The sequence below is a fragment of the Vespula vulgaris genome, chromosome 1 (assembly GCF_905475345.1).
Source record: "Vespula vulgaris chromosome 1, iyVesVulg1.1, whole genome shotgun sequence".
Lineage (NCBI taxonomy): Eukaryota > Metazoa > Arthropoda > Insecta > Hymenoptera > Vespidae > Vespula > Vespula vulgaris.
Window position 1 is genome coordinate 7207366 of NC_066586.1, and position 16135 is coordinate 7223500.

General features: G+C 39.0%; 1 protein-coding gene across 3 annotated transcripts in view; it reads left to right on the plus strand.

The window, feature by feature from the left end:
• The window catches only part of LOC127062484 (uncharacterized), a 313355-nt gene that overhangs the window by 25738 nt on the left and 271482 nt on the right, over nt 1-16135 (plus strand). Inside the window, exon 1 of one of the 3 annotated variants that reach the window (XM_050990784.1) lies at nt 14903-15846. The exons of the other annotated variants lie outside the window; for them this stretch is intronic. Within the exon in view, the coding sequence (XP_050846741.1) occupies nt 15743-15846 (104 nt within the window). The 5' untranslated portion in view covers nt 14903-15742. Of the gene's footprint in view, nt 1-14902; nt 15847-16135 lie in introns of those variants that run through there. 3 annotated transcript variants of the gene reach the window in all.

Sequence of the window (16135 nt, forward strand, 5' to 3'; positions counted from 1 at the left end):
TTGATCAATAGATCATTCGAAAAATATTTAATAAAATTGAGATTTATTACATTACAAACGATATTTATATATACGCTACAATAATATACAATCCATTAAGAGAAATTAATTCCATTAAAAGAAATTAATTCCACTCAAAAGAAATGAAATTTATCGTGACCTCATCTCGGTAATACTATCAAAGATCAAATGAACATTATCGTTCAATACGTCTTTGTAAAACTGACAACTTTGAAAGTTTCTTTTTAAAATTACATTGTTTACGAGATATTCGAATACATATCAACATTTTTTGGTCCACCCGATATATATCTCGTTGACCACTTATCTCTGTTCTCGATTTTCTAATATCGATCGTCCTCCCTGTCTTTTTCCCTTTTCAATTGTTCGCGATATCGATCGCAAAACGATGCGCGACAACAGTTGTTTCTCCCGCATCGTGGAAATCGTCCGATAATACGTATGCTTTGCGCGCGTGCGTGTTCGTGCACTTTACACGGAATATGTAAATGATCCACAAGCAGATATCATCGGCGTATAGCATCCACCTTGTATGGGCGCACGCGAGCACGCGCTCCTATATATTATTCTGTAGGCCAACAAAAGGGTGGCTGCATCGCCGCATTTATATGGCCAAACGTGAACACAAATTTAGTTGTGGGCATCGTGGTATGCCGATAAATTCTTTCGCCGCGGTGGTTAGATAGCAGGCTGAAGCGGAATTGGAACGATTAAACGTAACTCGGGATGGACGAGCTCGCATTCAGTAAAATGGAAATTAATCCAGAGGCAGGTATACGATTTTTTTCCCCTTTCCTTTCTTCCTTTTGTATTTTTTTTCTTCGGTGCCAATTGGAAAAACGATCGAGCGTGTCTCTGACTCTTCTATTATTTTTTTCTTTAAAATTTTTTTTCCCCTTTTTTCTTTCTTTCTTTCTTTATCTTTTTCTTTTTTTTATACGCTTACAGCAGTAAAACAAACCACACGTGGAGTAATTTCAAAGAAATAGTATGCAGTCGATCGATAAAATGCTTGAGAAAAACTGCTTACGTATCATCCGAGTGTCCCCGTGTTTTATGTATTTTTGGTCCATCTGCTACTTGCACGCGAGAGTATTCTTGTTGTTTTTGTTTTCTTTTTTTTTTTTACGATATGCATTGAGATGTCTCCACCCTCTTCTTCTTTTTTTCTTCGTCAGTATTTTTCTTGGCCTTCTTTATGCCCGTCCTCTTCTCCTTTATCCGTTTGTCTTTCTCTCTCACCCTTTGTTAGTATAGGATTTAAGGGAGGAAGGTAGTATATCTGCTTGTTGGGTACCGCCCATCTCGTTTATGCGTCCTGTCTGACTCAGCGAGATCGTAAAGACCTTCCTTCCATTCGCGAGACGATTTCTCACGAGCAGAGAGTCTTGCTTCTTGCCAATATCGTTAGAACTAAATCTTTCGGAGATCTCTTTGCTTTCTCTGAATGTTTATGGTTATTCATTCGAAATTATACCTTTATATTGGTACGTCTGTCGAAAAAATATAAGCATTAACGCTATAATAAAGATATATAATATCGATAATTACGATAATTGCAATAAGCTTTTTAACTCGGATAAAAGCATAAATAATATATCACGAACGATTGATCGATGATGATTTTTTCAAAACAAAAGGGAATTGGATTTCGATGAAAGCCAGGAAAAATTCGGATGTACGAGCGTACGAGAAAGGGAATTGGAGTAGTTAGAATCGGTTGTAAACTATAGTAAGTTTAGCTCGAAGAGTTGACATTAATTGGACCTTCTTGACAACTTTCATTCATCCCCTAACAAGCTACATCCGTCTTTACCCTTATTACTGGTACCCCTTTACACTCGTCGTATATTGTGTATCAGACATTGTTAAGGATTGTGGATATCCATATTTAATGTGTCTGTAATTCGTTTTAGGAATCACGTTGTTCTAATCTCGTTAATTATTACAAATTTCTTCTCGATTTCTGTTTGTCGAAGAACGTTTAGATAACATTTTGATTTAATCGTGTAAATGCATTACAAATTCCTAATAAAAATTCGATTGTACGATTCCCGATGTTCTCTATCGTTTTTGGGCAGCCCTGATTTGTGCAGAATTCAGACAACGGACGGCTTAAAATTGACGAAACGCATTCGTAAGTTGTCAGTGCGTAAGAGCTACGAATGAACCTACTGTGAATTCTATACGGCAGTTGTTATACCGGGAGGTTTAACTTCTGTTATTACTGGCCCAACAAGTCAAACAATGGTGAGTGCACTCCGCTCGCCGTTGAAGTTTGTGATAGGTACGCTATACTCTAAGCTTCGCTCTAAATTCAGGAATACCAGGTATCGAGGAGGAATATGAGGAGAATTCGCTTGAAAATCTACGTTCGTGGCTCTGCCTTTTACACACGTCACGTATCCAATTCTCTAGCTCTTTTGCAAGCATCACAATTGGATCTTCTGTAGGACCATTCGACCAATCGACTTAACTCTCTCGTTAAGTTATTTTATAAAAATTTTTGGTATCGTTGAAAATATATAATGTACTGAGCGAGTAATGTATATATTAACTTGAAAGAGTTAACATACGAAGAAAGTATGCTCGATAATGTCGAGTAACAAAGTGTTAGATAATATCAAACGTACAGAAGCGTAGTACGTGAACCCTCTATTTTGCTGACTCTCTTTCTCTTTTCCTCTTACTCGTTCTCGTTCGTCGACATTCCCCTCGCTCGTTTAACTTCCTCTTATTCTCTCTCTCTGTCTCTCTTTTCCTTTCCCCTTCTATCCAGTATGTCTCGTGCCATCAGCCTTCCCACCTCAACGACCACCACTCGACCAGCGTCAATGTAGAAGGCTCCGTTACTCGTTTATCCTCAAGGACACCTGTACGTCAAGGTCAGCACTTTCTTTGTTTACGTCGTAATACGATATCCGTTGCGCCAAGCGTGTTCTTCCCCTTCTAAAGCTTAGTCTTAGCTGGATATCGTACAACGACAAATAGATCGTTCTAAGATCGCATCCAAATTCAATATGATAACGTCATATTCGTCGGACGCAATGTTCGACATTCGACACGTCGAATTTGACAGAGAAAATATTACAGGATCTAAGCAGAAATCATTCCGATTCTTCAGAACTATTATACCAAACATTGAGACGATTGTACGAATTCGAACGACCATCTTTCTTTCTCAAAATGGAGAAGAAACTAAATCGTATCCTTTTGTCCGACACTCTCCGTTGCGGATTTATGATAGTGTGATGCGGAATAGATCGTCGTTTTATCGTCTACGTAGGCAGTTTCGTCACTGTGTGCGTTATCGCTCTAGAGACAATAAGTCCGATCGGACTCCGGCACGGTATACGGAGGATTAATCGGTCGTAAATAGTATCGGTCGTATATGGATACGGTCTGCATTGTGTCCGACCGTCCGACATAGGTCGCACGATTTTGTCGTCGTACGACATCCACCTAAGATGAGGCTTAAAGCGTGCTCGTGTAGTGTTGAGTAACGTGTTAGTGGTAGTAGGTAGTAGTAGCGAACGTCATTCATGACCATACGGAACAATCTCATTCATTTCTATGGCACACGACTGCGTTCCCGTTTCCTGTATAGGCCTCTAACTGAATTACGTACGCTTTACCCGTGACTCCGACACAGTGCATTTAGAGAAATGAATATATTCATTCTTGTTTCGCTCATTATATCGATTTAATACGATTTTACACGATACAATTTTTTTTCGGACATTTAAATTAAAACGGTTAACTATCTGGATTAATTTCTGAATATCGAACGAAAATTTATTCATAATAAAGTTAATTTATAAACAATAAAGATGTTTAGATCGGTTCATTTAAATGTCTCGGCCTTCTATCGTTCTATGTTATTGAATATCGATCCATCCGTCTTGAGAAGAAAAGCGTGATGTATCGGGTAGCAAGATTCTCTTTCTTCTTTTTTTATATTTATTTTATCTCTCTCTTTTTCATTTTTTTCACATTTCCGTCTCGTGGTACTGGCCTTTATTCTCTCTCTCTCTCTCTCTCTTTTTATTACATTCTACGGCATCTTCTATTTTTACGTCAATTTGCCTGCCCTTCATCCGTCGACCTTTTTTCTTCGGCTTTTTACTCGGCCGACATCTTTTCTCTTCCCTTGTACCAAAGCTCGTTTCTCCTCCTTCCGTGTCTTTCTCTTTTGAGCGAACGAAAACACGGTGACACCGATGTCACGCGAAGACCTGGCTCGGTAGACTCACCCGCTCAACTCCCAGCGCGACAATCATGCTGATGGAAGCCGCGCGTACGAGGTATTTCCAAATCCATCAACCGGATTCCTTCTTTAATGAGATTTCGTCGATAGAATTTTCTTATGTGTCTCCCACACCTTATAACACTTCCGTAGATATTACGACGGCAACGTAAATATTATTATATATACTATACATGCACGACGTAATAGGTATTTCGTATATAAAATGAGTTAGCGTGTGAGGGTTGAACAAGGCGCAGCCTTGCATATGTATCCAGGCATTTACATAAGTAGCTATGTATATGTGTATACGTATCGCCCATGTTTCCCATTAGAACGTTGACGTGCGTCGTGTCCCAGCAATTTCTTGAATTCGTATAATGCTGCAACACGCACGCATTAATATTCCAAGCACGGGACACCGTTTTAAGCTCTCCCGAAACATTTCCTCGTTCGCCCTATGCCCGATAAAGTCAATAGCGTCGAAGGCAACCATTCGGTGCTCGAAAATTCACGTGACATTTCGTTTTTAATTCAAATTCCACGGAATCCTTTTTGACAAAGCCGATTCGCTTTCATTTCATCATGGATCTGACAGCGTACGAATGTCCGTCCACTCAAAGGATCACGTATATAGTTCTTCTCGTAAAGTCGTGGGAGTCGACCGGCCGAAGGAAACGTTGAAAGAGATCCTTTTCTACTGAGAGAACGAATCGTTCTCGTAATTCTTCCGGAGTTTCTCGTTAACGTTATTGTCCTTTTATATAATGAAAGACGATTGCTTAATAGATCGTTAATACGTATTATTTCGTACTTCATTTCGAATTATTTCGTTACGCTACGTCAACGTTCCTCGTTAAGTACCGGTTACTCGGTTAAGTGCTGCTTACACTTGACTGTTACAGGCTTCCCTTTATCTCTCGAAACCATGCATTCTCGTTTGAACTATATATATTAAACCAATAGGGTGGTATGCATTAATCTGACCGGCCGTTGTTCCATATACGAAACAATGACAACTCAGGATCCGTTATACTATTCGAAAATCGAGATTATTACTTTAACGTGAATGCTAACACGTATAATAGGATCATCGAATCTCATAGAAACTTATGCTACGCGTCAAGAAATAAATCCGACGTCTTAATTAAATCTTTATCATTCCGTATAATCCAGCAAGTAATCTATAGTACCGTAGAAAAGGGAAGAGATATAGGAATTTTTAATACGTAAATAACTCTTCTTACATTTTAACTTATAGTATGCGTATGTATAACTTTACGTACGGTAATTGAGCTATGGTAAAACGTTTATGATTTTACGTTCATTTCCCGTGTAGTCTTTAGCTTACAATTAGTCGACGCTTTTCCGGGATTTTATGAAAGTATCTTATTTGCTTAGACTGCGACTGTCTTTCGTCTAATGCCATCAAACATCAAAGTTCGAGTTACCGGCGGAGCGTTTACGATCGGCAGGAAGCTGGTAAAAGTACCCATCCGGGCAGCTCTCTCGTCGCTCTTTAACGATTATTGCCTAATGAAAGTCTTGTTAAAGAAAGTAGAAGCGATAAGCTCGATGCGCTCGACTTTTATGAACATGCATAAACGAAGAAAATAACGCGTTTTTAAGAAAAAGAAAGAAAAAAAGAAAACAATAAAAAGAACAAAAAAAAAATAAAGAAAGAAAGAAAAAAAATATACAGAAAAAACAAAGAGAAAGAAAAATGTGATAATATTTCGAAGGATCGACGGGGATATGAGAAGATCGAGGAGATCGTGCGAGTATAAAAAAGAAAAGTGAGAGAATTCTTCTCGGAAAGAAAATCGTTATTCATTAAAGTCCTCGCCGGCGTGATAGTATTTTATTATACGGTGAACGTTGATTTAGGGATCTCGACGGGGGTGCTCGGAGCCACGGCGTATTGTCTCGACGCTCGCCTCACGCTGGGCTTTGTTAGTCCCTCCATTGTCCAACGTACACCCCCTTTCCAGTCCATCCCTTCTAGCCCGTTCGCCTCGTTCGACGCGTTCGCCCCGCGATGCGCGCCGAAGCGGATGCCAAACGCACCTACGCGAACGTTTCGATCCTTGGACCCTCCACGATGGAAATGTTCTTTTCTAACGATCAATTGTCCGGGATTGTCGTCAGCATGTTTTCCCCTTTTCCTACGCTCCGATTGTGTTGTTGTTGTTGTTGTTATTATTATTATTATTATTATTAGTATTATTATTGTTATTATTATGATCATCATCATAATAATACGAGGGTGATAGCAGAAAAACGTTCGGTTGCTTGGAAATGAAACAAAGAGCGATTTATTTGGTCGTCGGTGTGTTTCACATTTGTTTTCTATTAGTAGTTACGGAATATCGCTTTAATTGAAACACCGTGTATGGGTGAACGGAGAGAAAGAGAAGCGTATATCCATAAAGTAACGAGACTCGTGACTCAATAGGCGAAAGTTCCAACCGAGCGAAGAATCGTCGTTCGATCGACAAAATTTTCGGTCTCTACCATTTCTATGTACACATTGGTGTCACAGACAATGGCGGTCCGCGGTGCGTAAACTGTATGGACATACCCTATGGACGTACCCTATAAACGTACCCTATGCTTGTATCCCGCGAACGTACCCTACCGAAGGGACGAAGGGATGGACGCGTAACATCGTCGAAATGCAGGTGCAGCTCCAATACCCGTTCCAGTGCAACGGTAAATAGCGTAACATTGGCTCTTCACGTATGAATGCCGTGTTATCACGCGTGAACTGGACATGCGGGACCCCGTAGGTTGAACGAACAATGCCACCAAAGAGAGAGAGAGAGACAGAGAAGAGAAACAGAGCGTTGCCGGTTAGCGTTGCGCTCGTCAGACTCCCGTCGTCGTGGACCTCCCATGTTCTCTCCATCGACGTTGCTCGGTCTCATCAGGCTCAACGTTGTCCCTTTATCGCTGCGTCCTTGTCGCGATATCCGAGGCGTTGCTCGACGATACACGAACGACTATATACCAACATCTATCTCTCTCTCTTCTCGGCGGTGTTCGAGCATCGAGAGATCATCGGTAATAATCATCGCTCTCTCGACGTCTATGCCAGATGAATCGATCGATTGGAGTGACTAATATGATATTTATCGTCTGATTAATTTGGTCCAACCTACAAGTTAATATTATTCTACTATTTTTCAATATCGACCCGTTCCAAGATCTTTGAATCGTTTGTTCACTCGTAACTCTTTCTTTTTCTTTCTCTCTTTTATCCATAAATTTTGATCCTCCTTCGGATTTACCATCGGCGAGATATTTACATATATTTTTTGTTACACTAATGTATTTCGATAGTGAAATAGAAATAATTTGAATAATCTCGATGTCATGAAATTATTTTATATAGGTCGTTATATAATATCTATATAATGATGGTATACATATATGTATGCGATGAATTATATTATAATTCATTACATTCGATGAATGCAGTTATTCTGAAAGCGACAAATATGTTGATATCTCGATAATTGAGTACTCAGCTTATGGATTTGAATTTATGTCGGAATACTCAGAATTTGAGTTTTGGGAAAATTAGATTTTAAACGTAGATTATAATCTCGGTTGTTTTACGAGTAAAATACGTTATATTTATAGACATTGATTTCTCTGATATACGCATATTGTTTATTCCATGTTATTGCGCGTGTATGTTCGAAAAGCTAGATAAAGACAAAAAAGAAAAACAAAAAAAAAAAGAAAGAAATAAGAGAGAAAAAGAAAGAGATAGACAAAAAAATTCCTCATAGAACGATACATATCGCAAAAGTTTCGTCGACGATACGAAGAGGAAATTGACTTGGAAAAATGTTATAAAAAGTATAACGATTCGTCCTGTCTCCAGCAGGTTTCGCTGCCACGGAACAGGAAATTGATTTACCTGCCAGCGCGGATTTATCTTCAGCAAGGAAAATAGATCCTCTCTAGGCGGGCGCCCGTAACACGCGCACCTCTTTATCCGGCTTTTCCCATCGAGGTTCGCGCACCAAACATTTTCGCGTGTGCTTAATGCCTCGTATCGACGGAGCGTGCTTCTCTTCCTTTTACTTCCACCCTCAACGCAAGTCCCTTGTTTCACGGTCGGAGAGAAAGGGAAAAGGGAGAGGAGAGAGAAGAGAAGGCACTTCCCAAATTAATTGCTCCATTACTCAGCATCAACCTCTCGCACGTTGTGGCCGATGTAACGACCGAAATTCCCGCGTTTTTTCACTCTCTCTCTCTCTCTCTTTTTCTTTATCTATCTATCTATCTATCTATCTATCTATCTATCTATCTATCTATCTATCTATCTATCTATCTATCTATCTATCTATCTATCTATCTATCTATCTATCTATCTATCTATCTATGTATCTATTCGTCTCTTTCTATCTTGCACAATACTCCGAGAACCTTCTTAATAAGCTCATAACAAACGTTGTCGTTGCGAGGAATTATTATCGTTCTTGGTAAATGTTCTCTGAAAATCTCACGGAGATTCCAGAAATAGAGGAAGAATAAGAGAGAGAGAGAGAGAGAGAGAGAGAGAAAGACCGAGAAGATCACTCGACCCATCATCGGGTTAATGCTCGGATTAAATTAGCTGAGAAACGAAAAGTTTCTCTGAGATTTCTCGGTGGTATGGCAATCGCATTCTCTTCCTTTCGAAATGATTCTTCGAGAAATAATCGGGTAAAGGAGAAATGCTTTATACGTTAACGTTAACGTTAACGTTAACGTCGTTTCATGTTCTACCTAAGCACGAATTCATAAGTGTTTTGAATGCTGCTAATACAAAGCCGCGATCCAGTTTCGCTAGTTTCGTGAAATCGCTCTTTGTGCGGACAATCTATCCAGTTTCTGCATAGTTCGCGTTATTACCGTGTCTTTCACGGACCACCGCTCCTTCGTCCTGTCGTTTCCAACGAGCTTTGCGTTCCAAACTGACGCATGTATGCGTACATCATCGTGGAGTCGCGCCAAACTTGGATTACACTCGGTTAGACAAGTAGCAACGTGATACAGACCGATTGTGCCAATCTGTCTTAGTATCTCCTTTCGCCTTTCTCGCCCAATCGATTCTCCTTCTACTTCTCGTCTTCTCTTCTCTTCTCTTGTTTCTCAGTCCTCCGTCCCTTCTACTGATTTTGATATCTCCGAGAAGTTATCTTCGAAAGCTGCTCGTAATTAACGAGGAAAGAACGTTACCACGGTAGTCGATTCTCTTCGTACAAACGAAAAGCTAATCTTTAAAGTGTATCGTTATTTTTCAAAATATACCTAGCTAATCTCTATTAACTTTAATCCAGAACGAATTTTACGACGATTACTTTCGTCTTCTATCGCGATTAAAAACTTTTTACAGTAATTGCGAAACGCTTAAAACGCACTGAAAAAGTACTCTCTTGTTTTCATTTCGAAGTTGGAAATAACTAAGATTAAAGTTTTTTCAAACTCCAAATATAAACAATACGTTGTTTACGTCGCGTAGTCGATAGTTTATTATTTTTTGAACGAAATTGGTTGCTACGCGATCTCATTGATTATCGACATTCACCGTTTCATTGTTTCAAAACTTGACTACTAACATCTTATCGTTACTATTGAATTTCAATCAACACCGTAATAACGTCAGTATATGATGTATTTCAGTACTCGGGAGATTCGAGTTGTTTAAGAACTTTTTTCGATTCGGAACATAAACGAACAATTTGATAATTCATTTATTAGCTAATATCATAAAGCAATTTGATATTTAATTATCGAAATCGTCAAATACGTCTGTACTTTGAAACTTTTTCGGAGATCTACTAATAGTCTATTAAAAAAACATGTTTCTTTTTTTTCTCTTTCGTTTTTAGATTCAATTCGTCGTCATGTGGGTTTTATTAATTATGAAAAGAATTTCAAGCGAACTACGAGCGATCAACGTAAATTGATTTCATTTATTTCAAATCCGATTAATAGTTTGAATTTCTACTTTTGATGGATTTTTCTAAAGTCGAAGATTTTTAATGTACACATTTTCTCTCGTAGAAGATTCCAACGAGGTCTTTCCATTTTCTAGCAAAAATACGACCCTTCGAAGGAAAAGGTAGAACCTGCCGCGATCGTTTATACCCCGATTTAATACCAGATTAACGAGGCAATTTGCGTCAAAAGAAGGAGGGTCGTTTAATCGTACGGAGACGGCTAATTTGTCATCAATATCGATACCCATCTACTCGTAATTTCGTACCACCAACGATAATTCGTTTGGTTCATAGATCAGGTAGAATTACCCACAAGTTCGATCATCGATTCATAAAACTCATAGATCATCTTTTCTCGATTCCATAGTTTGTATCGGTGATCGATTTGATCGATCGTTTCTCGGTCCCTAAATCGTAGACGATTAATAACATCGCGTATTTAAAAATTTTATTCGACCGTACTCGTAAAACATTGATATGGCATTAATACGAAAACAATGAGTTAAAAGTATCGCTTAAAAAAAAAAAAAAAAAAGAAAAAAAAGAAAAAAAAGAAAGAAATAAATAAAAGAAAGAAAGAAAAAGAGAAAAAAGAATAAACTAAATAAACGATCGATTTAAAAAATGGAATTTTAGCGAATGTTGGCTCGTGGCAAAGATCAGGTCCAACTTTTATTACCTCGGATATCGATCGTTACTCGAGTATTCCAGTTTTTACCGGCCATGAAATTTTCTCTAGATTACTGTGGATTTCGTCCGTAAGAGCTTGGCCAAAAGTCATACAGTGGATAGCAACGGTCGCTCGTATTTAATGGGTAGTTAAGTGAAGGTTCCTACGTGGCTCGAATTTCCACAACTAGTGACTCGTTGCGGCCCGTTTCTCTATACATACATTCATACATATGTACTTACAACAAATTTTACGACGAATCGTCATATCTTGATAGCAATGATTTTTAATTTAACGAATATCGAAATATCATTTATAAGGAGGAAAGAGAGGTTGCATCTATGGAGCGTAATAAGTTTTATATCTAAATATCTACTTACATCTTAAGAATATAAATGCAAGAAAGATACATTATTCGCGGCTATGGTATAGAGCTCTCTTTTCTCCGTGGCTTCTCCGTGGTTATCTCCCTCTTCCTTTCGTTCTTCTGGCTCAGTTTCTGGCTCCTTTCCTAGCACGTTCGCGGGTGAGGTGGATGAAGCGACCCGGATTCGTATAGTCGGTTTTACGGCCTGTTTTAGATTATACGCCTGAGATAAAACGCATAGTGAGCTAGAAGCAAAGCTTTATTTTCAGTCGAGTAATACGTCTCTCTAGTTCGCTTTGGTATCTACTTAGATTCGCATCCAACGAAAGGCAACCATTTCCTTCCGCGGTTGCGATTTCTTTCTCCTTAAGCGTTTTTCGAGAACCGCAGAACTGCTCGGACTAACAACTTGTAAGTTCAGCATTTCGTTGAAGAAGAAGATTTTCTTCCGAGCTGGAACGAGATACGGAGTCTACCAGCACGATTTCTCGCTTTTTGATCTTACTTTCTCTTTCCATCTTCTATTTCTCAAAACGGATTACCTGCCTTCTCTTCCAAGCACTTTTCATGCTATCGCCAGAATTCGAATGCTCGCCTTACGATAACTAACTTAGTTTCTCTATCCAAAGTCTTTTCGTACATGCACAGAGGAAAAGAGCGGAATTATTTTTCTACGGAAAAATTTATCTGTCGTTTCGGCGGAGTATAACGAAAACCAAGGAAATTCCGAGCTCAATGTCGTCAACGAAATGATAAATGCGACGTTTTTACATACGGAGCTAATCCACGAAAAGTTTTTCGTTCCTGGTAACTTCTACTACATACTGTTGGTCCTTCCACAACCATCCTCAACCACAGGACGTCCCACGTTTTCCATAAGCTCGTTTACGTTGTTTTTATCATCTATCCAACAAGAAAGATTTTTCTAGTCTCTTTTCGTTCTCCCTTTTCGAAACTCACTATACGTAATTGGTTTGTTATTCCTGAAATTTATAATTTTTCATTTATATAAAGTAATGTACTTTTTGAACCTGTCTCGTGTCGACATTGATTCGATTTAAAACATTCCTAAAATTTATATCCAACTTGTTAGTGTTAGCAAAGCGACTTATCGGAAAGTTGTCACTTAGCTCTCTTGCGTAGCCGGATGGATTAATTCGTGTTACAAGCAAACAAAAGTAGTTTCTCGTTCGTCTATCTCTCTTTCTTTCTTCGTGGCTGTGTACGTAGATAAATTTTTCTACGGTTAGTGGTTGTTGAGCTCGAACCACCACGTTCTTCGTACTTTTCTTTGCCAAGAGAGAAAGAGGCAGAGCTCGAGGTCAGATATCGATTTGCCGCGTTGGCACCCTCCAATCCTCGTAAAGCCTCGGGCTTCATACACAGTGCCGAGAAATTGAAAAGATATCCTTCTCTTTTCGAAAGAAGAACTTCGAGTCTTTGGCTCTCTCTCTCTCTCTCTTTCTTTCTCTCTCTACTTGTCTTTCTCTTTCTTTCTGGCTTTGAAGGTGCTTCGACTCGGCGCTCGAAAATCGCGCGTCATCTTGCATCATTTAACAACGAGCTTTGAAATACACGTTGATGACAAGTTTGCGAGACTCTTACGATTACTTTACGAATAAAAATTCAACGAAGTTCTCGTGCTTTGTATATTACATTCTATCGTGTAAAGCACTGGTGGGCAACTGACGATTAGCGTCTCTACTCGTATACTTCGGTCAAATGAGAATAAATGATTCTTACTATTTATAACGTCGTGCCTCGTGAATTTGCAACGTTTTTGTTTCTGTCTTTTATTATTTTCTTTTTTTATGACTAATCTGTTTCCTATCGTCATTTACATTTATAATAAGAAGAAATCCTGATCTTCAGAATTTTTTAAACGATAATATCTCGAATGCGGCATTTTCCTTAGACAACTACAAATACACGTCTATATTCTACCTGTCTCTATTCCATAATTGAGTAAGATGTGAGAAGACCTCCTCGTGAGCTCTACTACTTTTGATTTTAAACACGAAGCGATGCTTAGTGAATTTAAGTAGCGAGAGAACGGATTGATCGATGATGGGGATCGTGTGGTAAGAAGTTAGCCATGTGTGTTTAAACGATAGGATAAGTAATATATAAGCTACAAGAAAGTCCTTGAGTTTCTAGTTTGCGTGCACATTCGTATAATCGTAAGGGTCTCACAAACTTATCATCAACCTGTATTACAAAGCTCGTTTTTAACTAACGCAAGATGACGCGTGATTTTCGATCGTCGAGTCGAAACGATAAACCACCTATGGTGTAAAGGATGGAAGATAAAACGTGAGTCGAAAGTTATGTGTAGAAAAGCAGAACGATAAATCTAGGAAATGATATCGTTTCGGCCTGCATTTACTTTGACTTTCTTCCTTTTTGAAACAAGCCCGCGTTAGCTGGCACTCGTGGTTAGCAATTTAAATGCGACTGGTACGCACAAGGTAAATCCTCTTTCTCTTTCTCTCTCTCTCTCTCTCTCTTTCTTTCTTTCTTTCGTTCTCCAGCTCGGTTAGTTTTCTGACACATACCTGATAACCTCGATAATTCACGGAGATACAAAGAAATTATTTTCAAGCTGTTTTCCTTTGTTATTTCCTCGGTTATTTCACTTGCAGGGAAATGCGAAATTCCTTTGTCCAAATTTATGACAGAAATGAGAACATTTGGATTATGTACGAAATCATCAGCTCGAATGATCGTCAAGTCGAAGATATCGTCGAGATTTCGTGGAAGATGGCATTGGATGTATCTTGAGAGATGTAAGGACGCTGCTCGAGTATTTAGAGGAGCATGAAATGGAAACGAACCATGAAAGCAACGAGTTGAAAATGCCGAAATAAAGATAACAGGTGCTATCTACGGTGATCGTAACAGTTGCTCGTACGTGCGCGCGTTTATTTTCAAGTAAGGTGCTTCCTACAACTCTTTTCAATATATATATATATATATATATATATATATATATATATATATCGTAGTATGTATAATATATTATACCGTTAGTATCGTGAACCTGTCACTACTTCCGTTTTTCATCAACGACTAACTCGTTCGACTAGTTCTTTTTAGAAACTCGACAGTTCGTTTTGATTATGTTTCTTAGAGAATATTGCGATGAAACGTTTAAAGTATGTCGATTTATAATACACGGTATCTATAAGAAAGAAAGGAAACTAAAGATAAAATACTTAAGATATGTATCGAGATGAAATAATGATTTTCGACATAGTGATTTGATGATTTATAGTATTGAACGACCAATAATACGAGTTATCTCTTTTTCTTATTTTTTTTATTTTTTTTTCTCATTTCTTCTTTCAGCTTTTACACGCGAGATGACTTATTATTCCATCATGAATGAAAGTCGTTGCATCCGCACATTGTTTTCTCGTGGTTGTTTCGAAAATTTAACTGCGTCGTTATTGCGGCAACGATGTGATAAAAAGTAGTAGCTGCGTTGAACTGACGGAAATAGCCGGCTGAAATTCGTTAAAGCGAAGGGGGAGGGTTTTGTGCGAAAGGGGGGTGGGAAAAAAAAAGAGACAGAGAGACAGAGAGATAGAGAGAGAGAGAAAGAAATTATTTCACGGTACGAAATTCAACGACGAGCAGCAGAGAGTTGTAAATACGAAGATATTCGGATAGTTTTTCGAAAGACGCATCGGTTCGCCGCGTAAGAGAAGCCGATGAAATGGACCGAATTGATACACAATTTGCTACCATCGAAATTCGCCGTGGGTGACGTATTGGAAATTCCATTTTCCGCGACGCCGATTTGCTAGGACATTTTACTTTCGGTCAACGTATTTCTCTTCGGCCTCAGTACCTTGACTCGTCGCTAAAATGTATTCTCGCGAGTTCGCGACATCGACCCGATCGTAAGTCGAGAGAAAAGAAAGCAATCGTCTTCGATCCTGATCCCAACGTCAGAGAAAATTGAATTCTATGCTTTTTTTCGAGTAAACGGGTGGGTGGTTGGAAAGGGGATGGAAGAAAAAAGGGAGACTAGCTTACCGTTTGCATACTTATTTTTTTATCGAATTTCCGTTAATTCTCCGGATTATTTACTTACTCTCGGAACGATTTTCGCTCATCCATTCCCTCGTGAATGCCCGTGCTGCCTGCCTCTCTCTCTCTCTTTCTCTCTCTTCCACTTCTCTCAGATTAATTTTTTATATGTATCTCCCAAGAATCGTTTCGATTTTTCGAGGTAGCTCGGCGTACGTGCCGATTAATTTTTATCAATAACAAACAATGAAAGCGAAGGAAAAAATGAGGAAGGGTGTGCGAGGAAAGATAAACAATAATTTATCCGCGGTCGCTCGCTCAGGACGAGGCGAAACGAAAGCCAAAGTGGAAGCGGAAGGAGAGGAAGAAAAAGAACGGAGACAGAAGAACGAAGGGATAAATTGATGTGGGAAAATAAGGAGACGGGAAAAGGAGGAGAAATACGCTTGGGTCGAGAGAAAGAAAGGCGGTTTGCTGTTTTTGGCTCTTTTCCAATTTTTGATGCTGTGTAAGTGGGAGGGTGCGAAAAAAGATAGGAAAGAATGGAACACAAAGAGAGAGAGAGAGAGAGAGAGAGGGGGAGTTTCACCGTTCACGCCCGAGCATCGTATTCTTTTCCTGCACGAGAAGGAAGAGTCACGAAAAAGAGATATTATCGTCGAGTAAAGCGAGTCCTTCGTTTAAAAGGACATCTGTCCATGCGAAAAGAAAAAGAGTCTCCATTCATTAAAATTTCATCGGGCGAATGCTTCTCTCTCTCTCTCTCTCTCTCTCTTTTTCTTTCTTGTATTTAACGA